This window comes from Lipomyces oligophaga (genome assembly GCF_038497815.1).
Source record: "Lipomyces oligophaga strain CBS 7107 unplaced genomic scaffold V1516scaffold_7, whole genome shotgun sequence".
Classification (NCBI taxonomy): domain Eukaryota; kingdom Fungi; phylum Ascomycota; class Lipomycetes; order Lipomycetales; family Lipomycetaceae; genus Lipomyces; species [Lipomyces] oligophaga.
This window is the reverse complement of record NW_027117791.1, coordinates 549,707-568,777: the sequence shown is the minus strand read 5'-3', so window position 1 is coordinate 568,777 and position 19,071 is coordinate 549,707. Positions and strand designations below refer to the sequence as shown.

Genomic DNA, 19,071 nt, shown 5'->3' with positions numbered 1-19,071 from the left:
GAGCAATATAAGATTGACTGAAAAGGTGTCAGCTGCAATAGGCCATGAATTCCCTTGCGATAGCTGAGAGGCCGTCTGGACCAGATTCTGGGTGTCCTTATCTGCATCATGCTTGCTTAAGTGGCGGACGTTCTCTGGTGGCTTGCAGCCCGTATAGATAGGCAACGATATCAGCAGAGCAAGTATAATATAAGTTACTCCATCGAGCTGAAAAGAAAAAATAAAGTAATTTTAGCGAATAAAATTTAATACATCACAATGCTGCGGTGCAATTGAGCATCGGACCAGGAGATAAGCCTACTTGGCTATTTGGCTACGCTTTTGACCGTCATTGATACATCGCAGCATGTCACTCCAGCACAAATCATGAGAATCAAGACAATCACAACCTGATAGACTCTTATCGGCATCTTATCGGCCTATTTCTGAACTTGATCTTGGCATGCTAGATCTGTGACAGACGCCGATATTCTCCTTATCATTGCTGTTGATGTCTGGTGTGTTTTGATATGAAGTCCGGATGCAGACTTACTAGCAAGCATATATTTTAGATGTAAATATGAAAATAATGTACACCTTGACTTACGAGTTTTCCATTGTTATTGGTGATATTTCTTTGGATATGCTTTAGGGTTGGCATCGGTCTGTTCAGGGTCCCTCTAGATAAACTCAGCAGTGAAATACTCTTTCACTACACCGCCACCGGGTTATCATGTTTCAATGCCTTGCTGTCAATTGCATTATGCTGGTCTGACAGGACCTATCCCTAGTTGCTTGACTCGCATGGCTGGCATGTCTAATTGCAATCAGTTGTTCCCTGCTTGTTTTGGTTAGTCTTTCTTTGCTGTGGTATTCTTTTCTTGCTTCTTGCTTGGATAGGATGGATATAAAGGGCTGAAATACAAATACTGCTGCTGCGCCTGATTGCTTCACGCGTGAAATCGTTAGCATATCGTTTTGAATTATCTACAGTTCTGTCGTCTTGATCTGGCTAGAACTTAGGTTGCTGTCGCAATGGAGTCGAAAGAGCTGTACAATGTTTCAGTGGACGAGAGCTCGGCTGATGGCGAGCAGAACAATGATACCAAAGAATTGACTTTCTGGCAGAAGTTTGACAAATTTATTCAGCTTGATTCAGCTTCTGAAGGCCGCCGAAGTAACCATGGTGTGTTTCTCTTCGTCAATCTAGTTTTGTTCCTCTGACTAATGTATAAATAGACCTCGACCCTGTTCCTCCAGAGGAACGGACATGGAAGACAAGACACTATGCATTGTTCTGGATTTCTGATCATTTGTCAGTATCTGGTTTCCGAAGTGCTGCATCGCTGATGCAAGTTGGCATGTCCTGGCGACTCTCGCTGGCTTGTATTGCCATCTCCAATATTCTTCAAGGAATTTTCATTGTCATCAATGGCATGGTAGGAGCTGATTACCATATTCCATTTTCGATTCACAGTCGTTCCTGTTTTGGATATTATCTATCTTATTTGTTCATTTGTATGCGCATGGTTGTCGGTATTTTTTGGTACGCGATTCAGGTGTATACTGGTGCTGAGTGTGTACGATCCATGATTTATGCAATCTGGCCATCATTTCATAACGTTGCGAACCATATTCCAGCGAGCCAGAACATTACTACGCAGTTCATGGTTGCATACGTTATTTATTTTGTTAGTTGCTTGCCGTTCCATTATGTTGGTGTCCAGCGACTGAAATGGTTATTTTTGGTGAAATCTATCACAACACCTATCTGTGCGTTTGCAATTCTTGGATGGATCGTGAACGAAGTCAAAAAGACTGGTATTCCACTTACGGCTGCGGGTTCGACTTTAACGGGTTCTACACTAGGATGGACATTTGTCGGTGGAGTGAATTCGAACACAGGATCTGGAACAACTCTAATGGTTAACGCGCCGGATTATTCACGATATGCTCGGAAGCGGACAGATACATATATCAGTGCGTTTGCGATTCCATTCACAGCTGTTATTATCACTGTTATTGGAGTTTTCGTCGCACGCGGGTCTGAGATACTGTATGGCGAGATTTTGTGGGATCCTTTACTCGTGATTGACAAGTGGACCTCACATGGCGGAAGAGCAGCAGCATTTTTTTGCGCATTTTCATTCTATCTTTCACAGCTTGGTTTGAACATTGCAGCAAACTCTCTTGCATCGGCGAATGATATGAATTGCCTGTTTCCTCGGTATATCAATATCCGTCGAGGCCAATTCATATCTGCGATAATCGGAAGCTGGGCGTTGACGCCATGGAACATTTTATCATCTGCTTCTGGCTTTTTGAATTTCATGGGCGGTTATTCGATCTGGCTTTGTCCAATTTTCGCGATTCTTGTGACTGACTATTTCTTTGTTCATAAACAGAAGATAAACGTTCCGGAACTATATAATTTCCATGGCCCATATCAGTACTACAAGGGTTACAATTGGCGAGCATTTATTGCATTCACGGTTGCTTGGGTTCCACTTCTACCTGGATTTATCCCAGTTGTATCTGGATTTACATCTGCGCATGCTGGCATCGCAAATCTGTATCGACTCGGATTTTGGTTTGGTTTGTTTGTTGCCAGTCTTATTTATTATATACTCTCCCGGATTTGGCCTGACAAAGCGACTTATTTTGAGGTTGGTATTCAGATGGAAGATCTGCCTATTCATAATGCAGCCATGGAGACAGATGTGGTCGACTCGGTAGACTTAAATGAATCGTATGAAAAGAAATGATTTTGTTTGGAAAGGCTTTAGGTGGTTCTTTAAATTTGTTTTGAGTAATAATATTATGGGTATGATGTTCATGAATCGTAGCTGGCAGTTGAAGAGCTGTAAGAGCTATGACTTGTTAGCATGAAGATATTGAACTTGTTTACTGAATTTGCTAAATCTCTATTTCAAGAGTTCGGTATTTTCAATCACGCGAGCGAGGAAAAATAATTGTAAGTGTTTGCGAGATCTATATCGGAGATTTGATTTAGTATTGGAGAGATCAGTGTGCTGTGAAGGCTAGTTAGTTACTCTGTTTTAAATTCTAAATATTTCTTTTATTGACAGGTCCTAGAAACCAGGCAGTTGTTGATGAAACAAATTAGTCTGGCGCTACCTCATTTAAATGTGAATTATTTTGATGACAATCACGCTCATGAAAGATAGAATAGATGTATCTCCATAAATCCATAATTTACGTATTCCATTAAGTACTGAATAGACCAGGAAATGTATTCCAATTCCACAATCAGAATAAAGGCTCTTTAAAATAGTGAACTAGTAATAACAAATAAATTAACCTATAATGAACGTACTACTCATAACCTGACAACTACAATATTCGAGATACAATCACATCACTTCACTATAAATGACAATACTTTTTCGACTTTGCTGGGGTTGTAGTTGCAACAAAAAAATAGAAAATAAACAATCAATCAACACTCAATAGTAACAAAAATTCAATACAAACTGTTATTCGCCCGTGTTTTCCGAAGACGGAGGATCGCCGGCAGCAGAAGAAACAAATCCAGATAAAGCAACAACAACATTAGACTCTGATGGCTGTAAACGCGAAAAGTCAACCGCATCTCTTGAATGCACAGATCCTGATGAGTCGCCATTTGGCAGCGCAGGAACAACCACAGGAACAACAGGAACAACAGGAATTTTCGCCCGGATACGAGTATCTTCAGTATGGAAGGCAGAGGTGTATTGGCTCTCGGATTGCGCATGTCTCTCTGCACTGAGACCAGCCATACCATCCAAGTTGGGCAATAGCATGTCGACCATGTGATTCTGTGAGTGATATTGCTGCTGTTGCTGTTGGTGTGAGTGTTGCCGCTGCTGTTGTTGCTGCTGCTGTTGATGGTGATACTGTTGCTGCGAGACAACTCCAGGGCTTGGACTGTTAGAAGCTACAGCAACAGCGGCCGCGGCAAGAGCGCGTTTCTTGCCCCCTCGCTTGGGCTGATAATCGTTCGGATGAAGCCGGCGAATGTGCTGCTGCTTATGGGTAGAAGACTTGGGACCTCTGAATATACGGCCACAAATATGACATTCTTCAGATCTGAACTCGGGAGGAATAGAGTTAGAAGACACAGATGGCTTGGAAATGGCAGCCAAAAACTGATCAGAAGTCGTCCGCTCACGCTTCGGATATGCCTGCTGGGGCTGTTTCCGCTTCGCAGGAATTCCCGAGACAGAAGAAGTAGAATTTGGAAAAGGGAGCACTGCCTCCGGCGAAGGTTCCGGTCGCAAAGACGATGATGGATAGCTCGATGGCAAGGGATAGGCGGCAGGAACCCCAACAAGAGACGCGGCAGAAATGGCAGGAAGTGACGCGGTGGTGTAAGCAGCGCTGCCGGAAACAGAAGAATCAGACGAAGCAGCAATCGCCGGATCAATCGGCAGAAACGATGGATCGATCGCGGGAGTCATCAGCCGAGAGTCTGCAGATTCAGTTGCACGAGCTGCTGCTACTGCTGCTGAGGAAGAAGAGGATGCGGGCGAAGGAGAGGAGGAAGAGTGCGGCGCAGCATTCGTTGGACTAGAAGCAGTAACAGTGGTGTGGTGGTGGATATTATGAGAGAGCGGGTGAGAGGAAGGAGAAGAGGCACCAACGCTGTTGTTGTTGTTGATATTTTTTGGGTGAGCGCTGGCGGGATTTTGATTTTGATTCTGAAGGTTGTTGGGCATTTGCGCCTGTTTTGCTGTGATTTGGGAAGAACTGGTAGTCGTGCTGGTGCTGGACGCGGAGGAGCTGGTAGACTGGGACCGGTTTGCAGAGGCGCCCTTGGGACTGCGATGGTGGTTGTGGTTGTGGTTGCTGTTACTATGGTGGGCGATAGAGGAGGATCGAGGTAGGAAATCTAGCTTTGTCGAACGTCCAGAAGCAGAGGAAACAAATGATTTGCGAGACAAAGGCGGCGGAGAAGGCGAGGATGAAGACGAGGCAGAGGACAAAGACGAGGCAGAGGAAGATAGTGACGAGGACGAGGACGAGGCAGACGCAGCTTCGACAGTTTCAATGGCGTCGCAGATGGCGAGCAAGCCCACTGATTCGTGGAAGGACATGAGCAGGGAAGAAAGTGCGAGTAAAGATCAGCAGCGGATGTGGAACATATGGATATGAACCACGCTCTCGACGATGCTGAAATGGACTTGACTTCTAGTGAGGACGCGGGGCTGCCGAGACACGCGCAAAACGAAGAAGAAAGCTGACTGACAAGGTCGACCCAAATACAGAATCGAATCAAAACAAAAATTCCCAGGTTGTTCTGGCAACCTCAGCAACTGGCAAGCTGAAGATCGGAAACTTAAAGCGAATTCGAAAGGATTTCGAAAACAGAGGAACAAAGGGGGGAGGGGGAGAAGCTTAGGCGAAGATATGATATGGGAAGTGAGATATAGCTCGAGCGCTTAAGAATGGTCGAATTGAAGCCAAAAATCAACGAAAAAAAGCCTGATATAAAATTTAGCGACGACGATTCCGAGTTTTCGAATAAATTGAAGATCTTTCTCGAATTAACCTGTCCGATTGGTGTTTATAAAACAGTCTAGAATAGTATAGTTGCTCTGGGGTGGTAATGGTGGGAGTTGAATGGACGAGTAGACTTCGCAGAGTGAGGACACGTCTGGGACAGACGCATGCTAACTTATGCTGGTGCAAATTTCACGGGACTCGCACACGCTGGAAATGGTACTTTTATGTCCTGGATAAGATGGGAGTTGATGTTGTCCCAACGAGCCCGAGAACATCTATCGCTGTACTAAACTTCACTGCGTTATGCTGTCCAAAAAGTTCCAGTATGACATTTATAGATTCTTAAATTCAAAATTATTTCTTTTACATGCTCAATCTATGCTTCGTATCTCCATCTCGCTTGCTTGTATCGCCCAATCTGCAAGTTCTTAGTGGTTCGTTGGGAGAATCCTCTCCCTTCTCGATCGACTCCCAACTAGACCACCCAACCAGCAATCGACCAGGATCCGGAAGTGACAGCTCCAAGGGTTCTGTGGACATCTGTCATGATCTGCGTGACTGCTAGAACTCTGGTAGCTCTTTAAACCCTACAATCATGTTGGATTATGTAAACTTTTATTTCCGGAAACGGACAAATAGATTACCTAATTATATGGAAACAGGCTTAGGCAGATTTGACTCGCTTCCTTCGGTCAAATACCTTTTTATCTTTGTTCCGTTCACGACCCTTCATGCCTGTTCCGATCTGGATGTTTACTCTTGGAGGAACTTTGAAACCAAATGCTCTGCCAACCTTGGCTAGATCAAGTTTATCAACCTGATAGACGGTTTTCAAGTGATGGCTAGCATACGCTTGCACATATGCTTTGTAGCCATCCTTAGCACTTTCTTGTAGCCAGTGGTTCCCCGCAACGAGTTTTTCTAATTGTCCTTGCACATTAGCAATTTTGTTTGTAGGAAACTCATATTCGTTTAGAGGCACACGGGCGGCCTTCAGATATCGTAGAAATCCGAGTTCGGACGGTAACAGAAACATAAGACTTTTTCCTTTACCGGCATGTCCTCTCGCAGTACGGCCGACTCGATGGATATAATCGCGGGGATCATCTGGCGGATCATATTGAATGATCCAGTCGACCGCAGGGATGTCTAGGCCACGGGCAGCCACGTCAGTGCAGACGAGAATTCCTTGTTTAGCATTGCAAAACTCGAAAAAAGTATTGGTACGTTTCTGCTGTTTTTGTTTGCCGTGTAGGTCTAGAACTGGAAGGTCAATATAATTCAGCAGCTCGCCGAAATATTTGACGCAATTGCAGCTGGATAAAAATACAATGATTTTCTTTTTCTTTGCGTTCCGCTTGAGAAATGAAAATAGCAGTAGAAATCGCTGATCCGATTCACAGACTACATAACCTTGTTCCAGACCATCAACTGTAGATGCTTCTTTCCCTTCCTCGACATTGATGAACAATGGACCAGGCCGTAATGAAATTCGAGCCAGATCTTCAACCTTTGTAGTTTGAGTGGCTGAGAATAGCATGCTCTGACGATCATCTTTGGGTAAAATCTTTATGATCTGCTTCATTTCGTCTTCGAAACCAATTTCCAAGATTCGATCTGCTTCATCTATAACAAGTGCTTTAAGATTTCGAAATATAAATCCTTCTGTGTTTTGTAAATGATCGAGCAGTCTTCCCGGAGTTGCAATCAGCATGTTTACTCCCTTCGCCAATTTGTCCGCTTCAGCACGTCGGTTGGCGCCGCCCATGACAATTCCTAGAGTTTGCGAATGATGAGCCAATAATTCTCTGGCTACACCAAAAATCTGAAGTGCAAGTTCTCGTGTTGGAGAAACAACAATAACTCCGGTTCCATTTCTGGGCTTGAAGTGTAGCGATCGAAGCGTCTCTATGGCCGGGATAAGAAATGCTAGAGTTTTGCCGGACCCAGTCTTCGCAGCTCCAAGAACGTCACGGCCAGCCAGCAAAGGTGGAATCGTACGCGACTGCACTTCAGTCATCGTTGTAAATTTCATATCTTGGGTTAATGCACGGAGAGTAGGTTCTGATAATGAGAGGTCTGAAAATTTCAAACCAGTTCCAATGCTGTCTTCATCAATTTGATTTCCGTTTACTTCGGTCTCATCTTCGACTTTCTCTTTACCTTCGCCTATAATTCCATTGTCATTCTCAAGAGTTTCTAAATCTTGCTCAAGTTGCCGAAATTCAGATTCAACCTGTTTTTCCAGTTCTTCGACTGATTTGTCCTCATCCTCCACTTCAGATCTAGATCGCTTTAGAAACTTTTCATTGTTAGGACCAGCACTCTTTCCGTCCACTCTACTAGCTTTCTTTGCCTTCTCATGCTTTTTTTTTTTTTTAATATCTGTCACTGCTTCTGTCATCTTTACTACTTTTTTATTGCCTCTTAGTATGTTAAAAGTGCTTTATTCCTTGCATATATGTCGAATAGATAGAACTGCCAAAAACAACCAATTTTTTTATTGGGAGTTCAAGATTTTCTCCCAGCCGAGTGTTACGTAAGAAATTACCTACAAAGAAAGCTCTGTTCACAATATGGCAAAAAGTAGTCTTACAATTCATTAAAATTAATCATTCAAACTAATTAAATGGCGAAATCATCGTCACTGGAGGAATAAGATTCCAAATCGACTTCTAAACCAGGCAGAGTAGTCAGAACAGGGGAAGATAACAGGTCTTCAATATTGACACGTTCACCCATTAAATATCTTAAGCACGGCTCCAAACAGAATCTCCCATGTTTTGTGAGCTGGTTTGCAATGTCTTGTACATTTTTAGATATTTCCTTGATTTTAGCAACGGTCAATTCCTTACTTTGCTCAATGATGAGCTCCGGGCTGTTCTCTTGTGTATCGTCGGCGTTTATTCCATGCGGATAGCTGGCTGGAAACTTAGCGATTAATCGGAGAAAGATTAACGATTTATCTTCATTATTTTCAGCCCAGGGTCCATTTAAACCTACCACAAGTTTCCCATTTGCAACATCGATCTGCTCAAAGTCGATTTTGGGAAACTTATTGCCAACCATACTAACTTCTTCACCGAAATTCTCCGGGACCGGTTCCTGATCTGTGAATACTGTGGGTTCAACGTTATGCTGATGAAATGCAGACCGCCCAACTTTAACGCCAGAGAGCCAGTTCAAATGAGATATGCGATCATGTTTTCGACCGCCGCGAGTCATGAACCGCTGCGTCTGTCGGGACTTGTGTCGCTGGCGAAGTGCATTCGATTCGGTTAGTGTTGGCGTACGAGGAACGGTGTCAGCAGATATAGATCTTTGTCGCAGGGAAAGTGCTGAAAAGGCGCTTGTAGCCTGATTAATTTCCTCGGTCTCGGTCTCACGATTGAAAGTCTCATAGGGCGTTCCAAGCCGAGTTAATCGAAACTTCAAAGGCTGATTTTTTACACGACCAACGGCTTCTAGAGCCCGATCATCTAATTTCCATAATCGCAAATCATGGTCCTTCGACCAAGTAACTAATTGGAACTCGCGATTGTCGAGGCCGTCTTCTCCGCCGCGAGACCGCCACAAAAATTCCTTCACTGGCTCTTTATGACCAATAAATTCTTCGACCGGTTGCAACGTTTCAGGTTCTCCCTGTCTGGAGCTCTCATTATTGGACATAAGATATAATCCGTTTTTGCCGCCTCGTTGAGGCATGACGAGACAGCCGTCGCCGAAAGGCGTATGTCGCGCTCGCCAAACAGGAAAACTGGTGTGCACAACCCGTAATGGTTCGTCTTTGTCGTTACTGTAATCCCAGTATTTTATAGTTTTGTCCAGAGAACAGGAAATGAATTGTGTTTCGTGAACTCGATTGAAATCGATGCCGTATACTTTGGTCGAATGTGCATTGATTGTCCGGAGCGGAATAGCGCCCATCCGATCGTCCCAAATATGAACGTACCGATCATGACTGGAAGCAATGACGTGAGAATTTCTTCTATTCCATTTCACTTGCGTAGCACTGGCTTTCCAGTCGCAGAAGCTTTGGACAGGCTTACTTGGTGACCTCATATCCCAGCAGTGAACGAACGCATCGACGGCACAAGTTGCTAGACGTTCGGGATCTAGCGCATGGAAATTGATATCAGTAATAGCACGCGTATGGGCATGTAGAACTCTTTCAATTGCATTATCTGAGGGCAGTGCCAGGTTCCATACCATAGCTTTCTGATTCGATGTTGAAATCAGCCAGCTAAATTTCGATGCATGAGGTGACCATTGGACATCAGCGACTTCCCATAGAGTGGTATGTCTTAGAAACCGAGGAGGCCGATATGGATCATCCAAGTCAATGATATAAAGACCATTACGAGAGCCCAATGCAACGTCTCGATGAGATGGTGATATGGACATGGCGCCAACAGGTCTGTCGAGATGCATGGACATTGAAGTTGTAAATGTTTTTGACTGCCAGACCGAGGCCGATGAAATCGACTTCGGAGGTATTGACCTAATTGGTAATTTTGCGTCGGTCATTTAGGTAATCTGAGTATATTGATTCCGTAACAGTCAATTTGATGAATATCGACTATTGTCGAAGCCAAATACCAGAAATATAACATTCGCTGCAGTTGTATATTTAATATTTAAATATTTACTCCGATTCCTCTTTTCAAAAAAAGTATTGTAGAAATGTTAACCGGCTTGTCAAGTGATTATCGAAACAGAAAATTAGAATTATTGATCAATATAAGTACAAATTTGACAATACAGAATCTTGATACTGGGTAGGTCCCGGCGGCGCTGGGGGAACAGTTCGTCAGATAATTAGTTTACTGAGGGATTCATGACACTTCATCAATATTTCTCCGATTCAGTTGCACTATAGTTTCTATTAATTCTGTGAGCTAAACTGATCATATTAAATAAAACTATACTACTCGTGTTAGTTTTGTGCTACTCAGAAGCAGAAATTATGGACGAATCGCAGGTTACTGTGAATGTTCATCATCGGCTAGTTGAATCCGGGGAATACGATAGGTATGGCACTGACTACACATACACACAAACAGACAGAGAAAAGAATATTGTTAATAAGATAGACTGTCTGCATTGTTACGACAGAAACTAGCAGCATCAGGCTGGTATGATCAAATGCAAGAACTGGCATCAGGTATGAATAGCTGGTACAGAGCAATCGAAGCCACTTTTTTGGATTAACATTCATAGAAAACTTGAAAACTCAAGATACACCTAATTTCGAGGATCTAGTCAACGATCTAGAACAGAAAGCGCTTGATATTGTACCGGACGATATTAAGATCGAACTTTTGACGCAGATCAAGAAATTTCTCGACGATATGGTGGACAACTGATTACTAGATTTGCTCATGTTATTAATACGGCGTACGGTTTGTAAATAGATTAAAATATTGAAGTTTAAAGTAAAGAAGAAATTTTTAACATCAAGCTGAAAGCATGAAAATTGTTGATTTCTGGCTCCAGTTCCCGCGCTTCCGAATAGTCTGTTGCTTTTGACGTAACAGTTCGGCTTGCTTGGCTTTATCGAGTGAGGATTCAACCACCTTTAAAGCCTCCACGATTCCTTGAACGTTTTCCAATTCAGTGGATAGCAATGAAGTTAGGTGTTTTAAAGTCTGGTCCTGAAAACCAATAATCCCGGTCGCATCGAGAAGGATTGGAATTAGGTCCCATAGATCCGAATTATCGGACTCAGAGCTTGACTCTATGTATTTAGTCATTTGAAAAATTGCAAATTCAAGCTCAGTTGTCGTGAATTGGTTCGACAGCGTAGACACGATCGTCGAATACGAAAAATCACGAATCATTCTTGCAATCGTACAGCGAAAAAGCATATCTTTAGATGAAAAGTTATTTAGGCCGTCTTGCATCTCCAATACTTTCCAAAGCAAAGCAGTGAGATCAGCTAGGCTGATTGTTGGTGTATACCGCAAACTAATCAATATAAGATCGACTGAATGTTGGTTAATATCAAGTAGCAGAGTTAGATATCCAGGCAATTCGGTCGTAGGGAAAAAGGGATGTGACAGAGCAAACGCAAGACATGTCAATGGCTGAAAGGATGATAATTCAAGCCTTTCGTGGCCATTAGATTCTCGCTTCGTGAATAATACAGCAGAGATATGTCGAAGAATTTTCGCGTCTATCGGCCGGCTTGTTGTAGGGTCATATAATGAAGCTTTCGAGATTCGAGGCAACCTGATTTTCTCGAATTTGGGGCCCGAGCTGCGAAACGACTTATAATGCGTAAGATAATGGTATAAACTTCGATCGTATGATGAAACATCACCATCCTTATGGAATCTGTCCAATCGAGAAAGGACTTCAGCCAATTCCTCTGAAGATTTGGCAGTAACTTCTTTGAGTTGCGAATAGTACTCTGCTGGACGTCCATTGTTCTGCATTGTTAGCCTGAGTCAGTATTAATCACATCCCAGTACTCACAAATGAAACGTCAGAAAGTGCCGGAATCTCTTGAGTCTCTCTGAGTGATACCATCTTTGTAGTTACACAGTCCAGCAATTTGCCAGAACCGATTGTGTAAGGTACGATGAAAACAGAGTTATTTTTACTAATGCCAGCAACCGAGCGTTTTCCAATTTTACAAATCAGACGAAGATCAGTAATGTTATCCGCAGATGCTAAAGAATAAGTACTTGAAATCATCTCGTACTTCCAATTGATTATGAACAATGAAGATCGAGTCGAAATAAGAATTGTCGTCCTGCTAGTAGGAACTAGTGATAGTATGCCTGAATCATGCTTTAACTCAGATTTTGACAGGAGTTTGGTAAGATCAATCGTAGTCAGGGCAAGAGAGGAAAGCGTGATGATATCCAACTGATTTGAATTTGAGAGATGAAACAAAACTCCGGATTCATGGTATTGAAATAATTCCTAATAGTTAGTTAGTTATTTAGTTTAACACTCAATAAAAGATTGAGAAATCCATACTTTGCTATCTTGTTTTAAAGTGATATCCCAATGATCGGTTTCAATACATGTGGAAGTAGTCAAAGTGAACTTTCGCAGATCAAGACTGTCTGATTCTGATCGGCATGCAGCAACAAGAAACAACGCGTTATCTTCGTTGAATTTCCCAGTAGAGAAATTACAGTACACGACAGTTGATTCCAAAGAAGAAACCTCCCATAACTGCTGGAAGGAATAAGTTATTTTTGGCTCTTCCTCGATCTTGTCTTGCTCCTCAAGAACTTCTTGATCATTAATCTCCGCATCTGGCTTGGCTCGAGTTTCAATTATACAAAATACGGCAACTTTCCCATTCTCGTATACAACAGCAATCTCGCTGTCCGACAGCATATGGATATTCTTTGCCATACCTGATAACACAATTTCTGCTCGTTGGCCGTTCGAATCTAGTTGGCGCAAATATAGAGTTTTCTTCTTTTCTCGAACGACCATGACAACAACTCCATTGTTCATCACAATTGCGGGACACATAATCTCCGATAAAGGTGAAATAGCAACCGAAGTAGATAATCTCGGTGTTGGCCGAAGATTGTACCGTGAGATTCCGGCACCAGAAATCGCAATATCTACTGATGCAGACTGAGAGACCGACACATAAACTGGACTGCCCTTACTTCCTCCAGGTGTTCTATGGACAGCAAAGGGCTGTGAAATGGATGTCATTATTTTCTGATTCTTCTGAATTGTCTCCAATAGTTTGAGTCAATCTAGCCGGCCTTTCGAACTACGGCAGTCAAAATTACTCCAACAATCAAGTTTGATCTAAGTCTGATGATGGTCCTCGCTGGGACTTTGGGAAAATTTTGGCATTCCCACTTTCAGCTCGTAACGTCACATGTGATTATCTAATCTCGATGATAATGTTACATAATAACTCACTTTGTAAAATATAATAAATTGAAAGTGATGGTAAAGGTTAGATAGAATAAAATTGAGTAAATTTATAAATTTGTATATTGATTTGAGTTGTGTTACCTAGCAAGAAAAACACCAATATTCATGAACGGAGAACAAAATCAAGAGCTGGCGAATACCGATAGGGACACTATACAACAACAATTCCAAAATCAAATGTTAGCCCCCTGAGTTCTGAGTGATCCAACTGATTAGTTTATCTGATTTTTTTATACGCATTCGAATGGGCTTACTGAGGTTTCAAATTGATAATTAGTCTATAGAAATGGTTTTTGGGTTCCTTCCTGTAAGTTTTGATTCGATATTTATGCTGTGTAAGGACGTAAGTATATTGACTGATCAGAATTTGGCGCAAGCCCTGGATAAACCTGGTTTCAACTGGAAAGCGCTAGTGCTAGGTTTTTCTGCAGCACACTTTGTTTTTGAGTCTTATCTCGGCTATCGACAATATAGAGTCTTGCAGCGTACAAAGCCTCCGACCACTCTCGAGGGTATTGTTGATGATGAAACCTTCAACAAGACGCAGACTTATGGACGAGCTAAGGCTCGATTCGGCCTGATCAGTAGTATTTACAGCTTTCTAACGGACACCGCTATGATTGCGTTTGATATTTTGCCATTGTTTTGGGATTTAGCCGGTAAGGCTATGGCGACTGCTGTTCCTGCCGGCTTCGCAGGTCCTATCTCGCAATCGGTTTTGTTCTTTCTAGGCTATAACTTTGTGTCTACAATTATCTCGCTTCCGGTTTCGCTTTATTCGACCTTTGTTCTGGAACAGAAGTTTGGGTTTAACAAACAGACTCCGAAACTGTTTTTCACTGATTTGATTAAAAGCCAGATACTGATCGCCTTGATTGGAAGTCCTGTTATTGCGACTTTCCTGAAGATTGTCAATTACTTCGGGAAAAACTTCTTTTACTACCTCTGGCTTTTTGCATTTGTGTTCCAATTGTTTATGGTGACAGTGTATCCTATTTTGATTGAGCCTTTGTTTAACGAAGTCACTCCGATGGCAGACGGCGAAGTCAAACAAGCTGTCGAAAAGTTGTCTGCAGAGCTGTCCTTTCCATTGCAAGAAGTTTATCAAATCGATGGATCAAAGAGAAGTGCTCATTCGAATGCTTATTTTTATGGATTGCCTTGGAAGAAGCGCATTGTCATCTACGATACGCTCTTATCTGAGTTCACACCACAAGAAACTGTTGCTGTTCTGGCACATGAATTGGGCCATTGGTCGCTGTCGCATACAACTCGAATCATGGCTGTTGGACAGCTTCATCTGTTTGCACTATTCCTGACTTTTTCCATTTTCCTTGGAAACAAATCTCTGTATACTTCCTTTGGGTTCAAGACTCCTTCAATTTTGATTGGCTTCTTACTGTTTAATGAGATTCTTTCGCCTTTAAACAGTGTACTGCAGTTTGGAATGAGCGTTCTGAGCAGAAAATACGAGTATGAAGCAGATGCCTTCGCAGTTAACCTGAAATATCGCGATGACCTAGCAAACTCACTGATCAAATTACATATCCAGAATCTTAGTACGATGGATGCTGATTGGCTGTATAGTAGCTACCATTACTCGCATCCTATTTTACCAGAGCGTTTACGAGCTATTGGATGGAAGGCGGAGAAAAAAAGTGAATGATATGTTATCGTTGTGTATGAAATATTGTACTATCGGCTTTGATAGGTCCTCTTGATTGTACGAGCGCGCTAGACAACCACAATTTCCAATGCAAAGTCTTGCATTACTTGGGAAGTAAAATAATGTTAAGAAAGTCACGACAAATACAATCCTGAACTCTTATTACCCATATTCTTATAACATTTTAATATTCTCCGAATTGTCGTCATCAATACGCCTGATGTTTATTTGTATCCTCTTTGCTGTGACTCTGTTATTATGGCTCTCCGAGCAAGTATCTCCTCACCTACATTGCCGTACGCTCGTCCCCATAAGAATTGCCAAGAACCAGTCCCAAGGATGGCCAATATGCCCAAGCCTCGGTCTCAGTTCTATATCCTCTGCTCAAATTTTGCAATCTAACGCCCCCCTCCAGAAAAGAAACCACTATTAACAGCAGACGCATGCGCTGATATAATTTTGAGAGTAGACTTCAGCCAGTCAATTATCTTTTTGTTGCGACGGAGAAACGTGCGCGTTTGCTATCTCTCCCACTACTTCTGTCGACTGCGGAATCATGGCCTGGGATCAATTATGGATTAATCGTCCCCACTTAGCTTACGCGATTATTGGCGGTTTCACGACGATTTTCTCGCTGATATCACTATTCGTTAAGGAGAAGCTCTATATCGGTGAAGCAAGTAAGTTTTTGCAGTAGGTCTTGATGACCCTCTGGTTAGACGAGCTGACATGGAATAGCTGTTGCGACGATTGTCGGAGTAATCTTCGGTCCTCATGCTGCGGGTCTATTTGACCCTTCTACATGGGGTAATGTAGATAACATTACGCTGGAAATTACTCGAATAGTGTTGATTGTTCAGATTTTTGCAGTCGCCGTCGAATTACCTAAAAAATACATGCTTCGCCATTGGGTCTCTATCTTCTATCTGCTAGTGCCTGTCATGGCCTTTGGTTGGCTCCTTGCCTCTGCCTTCATTTGGAAACTTGTCCCCTCAATTAGATGGGTTGAAGCTCTCGTTGTAGCTGCTTGTGTCACAGCTACAGATCCTGTTCTAGCTTCTGCGGTCGTCGGTAAGGGAAAGTTTTCCAAGCGAGTTCCTGGTCATTTACGTAACATCCTCTCCGCCGAGTCTGGCTGCAACGATGGAATGGCCGTTCCTTTCACGTATCTTTCGATTTATCTTATTGAATACGAGGGTAAAGCAGGAAAGATTATTGAGCACTGGATTTTGATCACCATCTTGTATGAATGCATCTTTGGCTGTATTCTTGGCGCGTTAATTGGCTACTGCGGTCGTCATCTAATCAAGTTTGCGGAAAATCATAACCTAATCGACCGAGAATCGTTTTTGGTATTTTATTTTGTTCTCGCATTATTCTGTACTGGCATCGGTTCGATTCTCGGTACAGACGATCTTCTTGTCGCGTTCGCTGCTGGCGCTGCCTTTTCTTGGGACGGCTGGTTTACCCGCAAGACTGAGGAATCGCATGTATCTAACGTTATCGATCTTCTTCTCAATTTGGCTTATTTTGTTTACTTTGGAGCTATTGTTCCATGGAATTTATATAATTCCCCGGAGCTTGGCTTAACGCCGTGGAAGCTAGTAATTATGGCGATTCTGCTGATTTTGTTTCGTCGTATTCCGATCGTACTTGCACTGAAACCGCTTATACCTGACATTCGAACATGGCGAGAAGCTCTGTTTTGCGGTCATTTTGGACCTATTGGAGTCGGTGCAGTATTTATGGCTATTCTGGCACGTGCGGAATTGGAGCATGGAGAGCCGACTCCATTGGCAGAGCTACCCCATCCTGGTGAAAAGAATTATGTTATCGTTGCCGTAATTTGGCCGATTGTATCATTTCTGATTGTTTCATCGATCATTGTGCACGGTTCATCGATTGCTGTGTTCACGCTTGGAAAGAGAATCAACACAATGGCAATTACAATGTCTTACACAACTGGCAATGCCAGTGGACCTTCTTGGCTGCAGCGATTGCCACGAGTGGAATCGAATCAAAGTGTTTCATTCCGAAAAGTGGAAACCACGCAGAATGACGCTATGAGCCGTCTGTTTCATCGGCGGGCGGCCGGATTGGCAGATTCAGATGGCGAGCAACGTCCTCCAGCTGCTGCTGTCGGCCGCATGGAACGTCCCAGACGTGGAAAGAAGCCCAGAAGAGTTATTGGTCGGAAAGAGGGCCTAACTAGACCGGATATGGAGGACCGAGATACAGAGAGAGATAAAATTGCTGATACGCTTAGTGAAAAACTGGGAGAAGATCTGCAGCTGTCCGGAGCAGATTTTAATGCCGGTGCCACACTTCCACTTGAAGTTGTCACCAGCCCAGATGAAGAAGATATAGAGGAACGGATCAATCCAAGTAGACACAATGTGTTTGTGGAAGGTAATAATATCATTGTGGAAGATGAAGAAGGCGAGGTTTTGACTACTGTTGACTCGTCGTCTGGAAGAGCTTCGCCCTGGATTGAGCCTGCACATCCCAATGATCATGTTCGCCGTCGACGAAACCGGGCCGAGAGTGACTCTTCGCATTTCCAGCCTCCTAGTCACCGAGAGCGGGCAATTGCTTACCAGCTCGATGACGAAGTTATTGTTGAGAACGAAGAGGGAGAAGTCATCCGAAGATATCACATCAATCGCCATTCTAGCTCTGCTAGCCATGCACCTGGTAGGCCTGGTGCGGGTTTGGATCGAGCGCTGTCGTGGGTGGGAATTCATCGAGGTGCTCAGCAACAAGGAACTCCGGCTCTACCTGGTGCTGATGGGATTGGCAAGAACGTGTTGCCTTTGCATTCGCTTGATTTGGAAAAGCAAGATAAAGATAGCTCTGCGTCCGGGTCGTCTACGGTTACAGGTTCGGGTCCCGCTGGTACCAAAAGGGGGACTGGCAGTCGTCCTGCCGATGAAGAAGATTCGGCAAAGATTGATACAGCGGAACTTCCACGTAACTTTTTACAGAGACGGACGGATGTGGACGATCAACCTGCTATTTCAAGGCGGTATCATGCTGATGACGATGAGGAAACTCCTGCAGAACGATCACGCCGATTGGCAGCGTTGTCCCATAGTCGCGATTATGAGGACGATGATGATGATGATGAAACACCTGCTGAGCGGAAACGACGACTTGCTGCCTTACAAGGTACAGACGCGAGAGCTGGCAGCGATAGTGATGATGAAGATCGAGAGGTTCAATATGAGGGCGATGAAGATGATGAAGAGGAATTCGAGGACGGTAATGACGAGGACAATCAAGAGGATGAAGACGACGACGATTACGACTATGACTCTGAATATGAACTTGAGAATCAAAGAGATGGAGCCAAGCTTTCTCCTCAGTCCTCAGCAGATGTTCCCGCTCGCATTTCATTTGCCGGAGAAACTGACTTTGACCGTCGTCGTCGATTTGCAGCGCTTGGCCTGGCTGCACCTAATCTGGGTACGCTTGCCACTTCATCGGGACACACGACATCTTCAGAATCATCTACATCCACTACACCTGCTGGAACAAATAATCCACCTAGTCGAGTTAGTCTCGAGACAGGCCGAGAGGCTCGCGACGATAGAGATAGGGAAACTTCGGATAATGGTCCGTCGCGTGGGATTACGTGGGGAAGTGTAGTGCGAAGGCGATAGAGATGATATTAGGGATTTCACGGATTGTATTGGAGCTGTTAATAAGGTGTTTTTATTTGGTAGATTAGGATATTATTATTATAAGCATTTTTGTGAGCATTATTTAGAGATATAAGCCCGATACCGAACGAAAGAATCAAGGACAATATTTCTTAAGTGTCAAAATCGCCAAGACATGAGAGATTGGGACATTCCACAGTTATCTGCAATATCCATTCTTGCTAAATTTTCAAATCTCGCTATATGCAAATTGCTGTCAAATGGTGCAAATAAATTTAATATTTATAATTATTTATCAATAATCGGTGCCACGGGCAAATATTCAGTGTGATTTTG

General features: G+C 43.2%; 8 protein-coding genes across 8 annotated transcripts; 4 read left to right on the top strand and 4 right to left on the bottom strand.

Annotated features, from left to right (window-relative positions):
* Nucleotides 1-1,014: 1,014 nt before the first annotated feature.
* Nucleotides 1,015-2,744, top strand: V1516DRAFT_687225 (permease for cytosine/purines, uracil, thiamine, allantoin-domain-containing protein; the record flags this gene model as incomplete). The annotated part of the gene is made up of 2 exons (XM_066923708.1): nt 1,015-1,165; nt 1,219-2,744. The coding sequence occupies 2 exons, from the start codon at nt 1,015-1,017 to the stop codon at nt 2,742-2,744; spliced, it is 1,677 nt and encodes a 558-aa protein (XP_066775711.1).
* Nucleotides 2,745-3,113: 369 nt separating this feature from the next.
* On the bottom strand, nt 3,114-5,578 carry V1516DRAFT_680007 (uncharacterized protein). The gene has a single exon (XM_066923019.1). It carries the CDS (start codon nt 5,076-5,078, stop codon nt 3,477-3,479), a length of 1,602 nt encoding a protein of 533 aa, XP_066775710.1. The 5' UTR covers nt 5,079-5,578; the 3' UTR covers nt 3,114-3,476.
* Nucleotides 5,579-5,804: 226 nt separating this feature from the next.
* V1516DRAFT_641770 (ATP-dependent RNA helicase) lies at nt 5,805-7,943 on the bottom strand. Its single transcript, XM_066920108.1, has 2 exons — nt 6,132-7,943; nt 5,805-6,074 (listed from the first exon to the last, which is right to left on the bottom strand). The coding sequence occupies exon 1, from the start codon at nt 7,889-7,891 to the stop codon at nt 6,152-6,154; it is 1,740 nt and encodes a 579-aa protein (XP_066775709.1). The 5' UTR covers nt 7,892-7,943; the 3' UTR covers nt 5,805-6,074; nt 6,132-6,151.
* On the bottom strand, nt 7,929-10,432 carry V1516DRAFT_680002 (WD40-repeat-containing domain protein). Its single transcript, XM_066923018.1, has one exon. It carries the CDS (start codon nt 10,012-10,014, stop codon nt 8,113-8,115), a length of 1,902 nt encoding a protein of 633 aa, XP_066775708.1. The 5' UTR covers nt 10,015-10,432; the 3' UTR covers nt 7,929-8,112.
* A 21-nt stretch (nt 10,433-10,453) lies between these two features.
* Nucleotides 10,454-10,853, top strand: V1516DRAFT_628352 (transcription factor e(y)2-domain-containing protein; the record flags this gene model as incomplete). The annotated part of the gene is made up of 3 exons (XM_066919837.1): nt 10,454-10,518; nt 10,581-10,651; nt 10,708-10,853. 3 exons carry the CDS (start codon nt 10,454-10,456, stop codon nt 10,851-10,853), a joined length of 282 nt encoding a protein of 93 aa, XP_066775707.1.
* Nucleotides 10,854-10,885: 32 nt separating this feature from the next.
* V1516DRAFT_679997 (U3 small nucleolar RNA-associated protein 8) lies at nt 10,886-13,281 on the bottom strand. Its single transcript, XM_066923017.1, has 3 exons — nt 12,475-13,281; nt 11,965-12,417; nt 10,886-11,918 (listed from the first exon to the last, which is right to left on the bottom strand). Exons 1-3 carry the CDS (start codon nt 13,174-13,176, stop codon nt 10,944-10,946), a joined length of 2,130 nt encoding a protein of 709 aa, XP_066775706.1. The 5' UTR covers nt 13,177-13,281; the 3' UTR covers nt 10,886-10,943.
* Nucleotides 13,282-13,693: 412 nt separating this feature from the next.
* Nucleotides 13,694-15,073, top strand: V1516DRAFT_666010 (peptidase family M48-domain-containing protein; the record flags this gene model as incomplete). Its single annotated transcript, XM_066920713.1, has 2 exons — nt 13,694-13,714; nt 13,772-15,073. 2 exons carry the CDS (start codon nt 13,694-13,696, stop codon nt 15,071-15,073), a joined length of 1,323 nt encoding a protein of 440 aa, XP_066775705.1.
* A 251-nt stretch (nt 15,074-15,324) lies between these two features.
* On the top strand, nt 15,325-18,941 carry V1516DRAFT_519269 (Sodium/hydrogen exchanger family-domain-containing protein). The gene is made up of 2 exons (XM_066919153.1): nt 15,325-15,753; nt 15,812-18,941. Exons 1-2 carry the CDS (start codon nt 15,630-15,632, stop codon nt 18,733-18,735), a joined length of 3,048 nt encoding a protein of 1,015 aa, XP_066775704.1. The 5' UTR covers nt 15,325-15,629; the 3' UTR covers nt 18,736-18,941.
* Nucleotides 18,942-19,071: the final 130 nt, after the last annotated feature.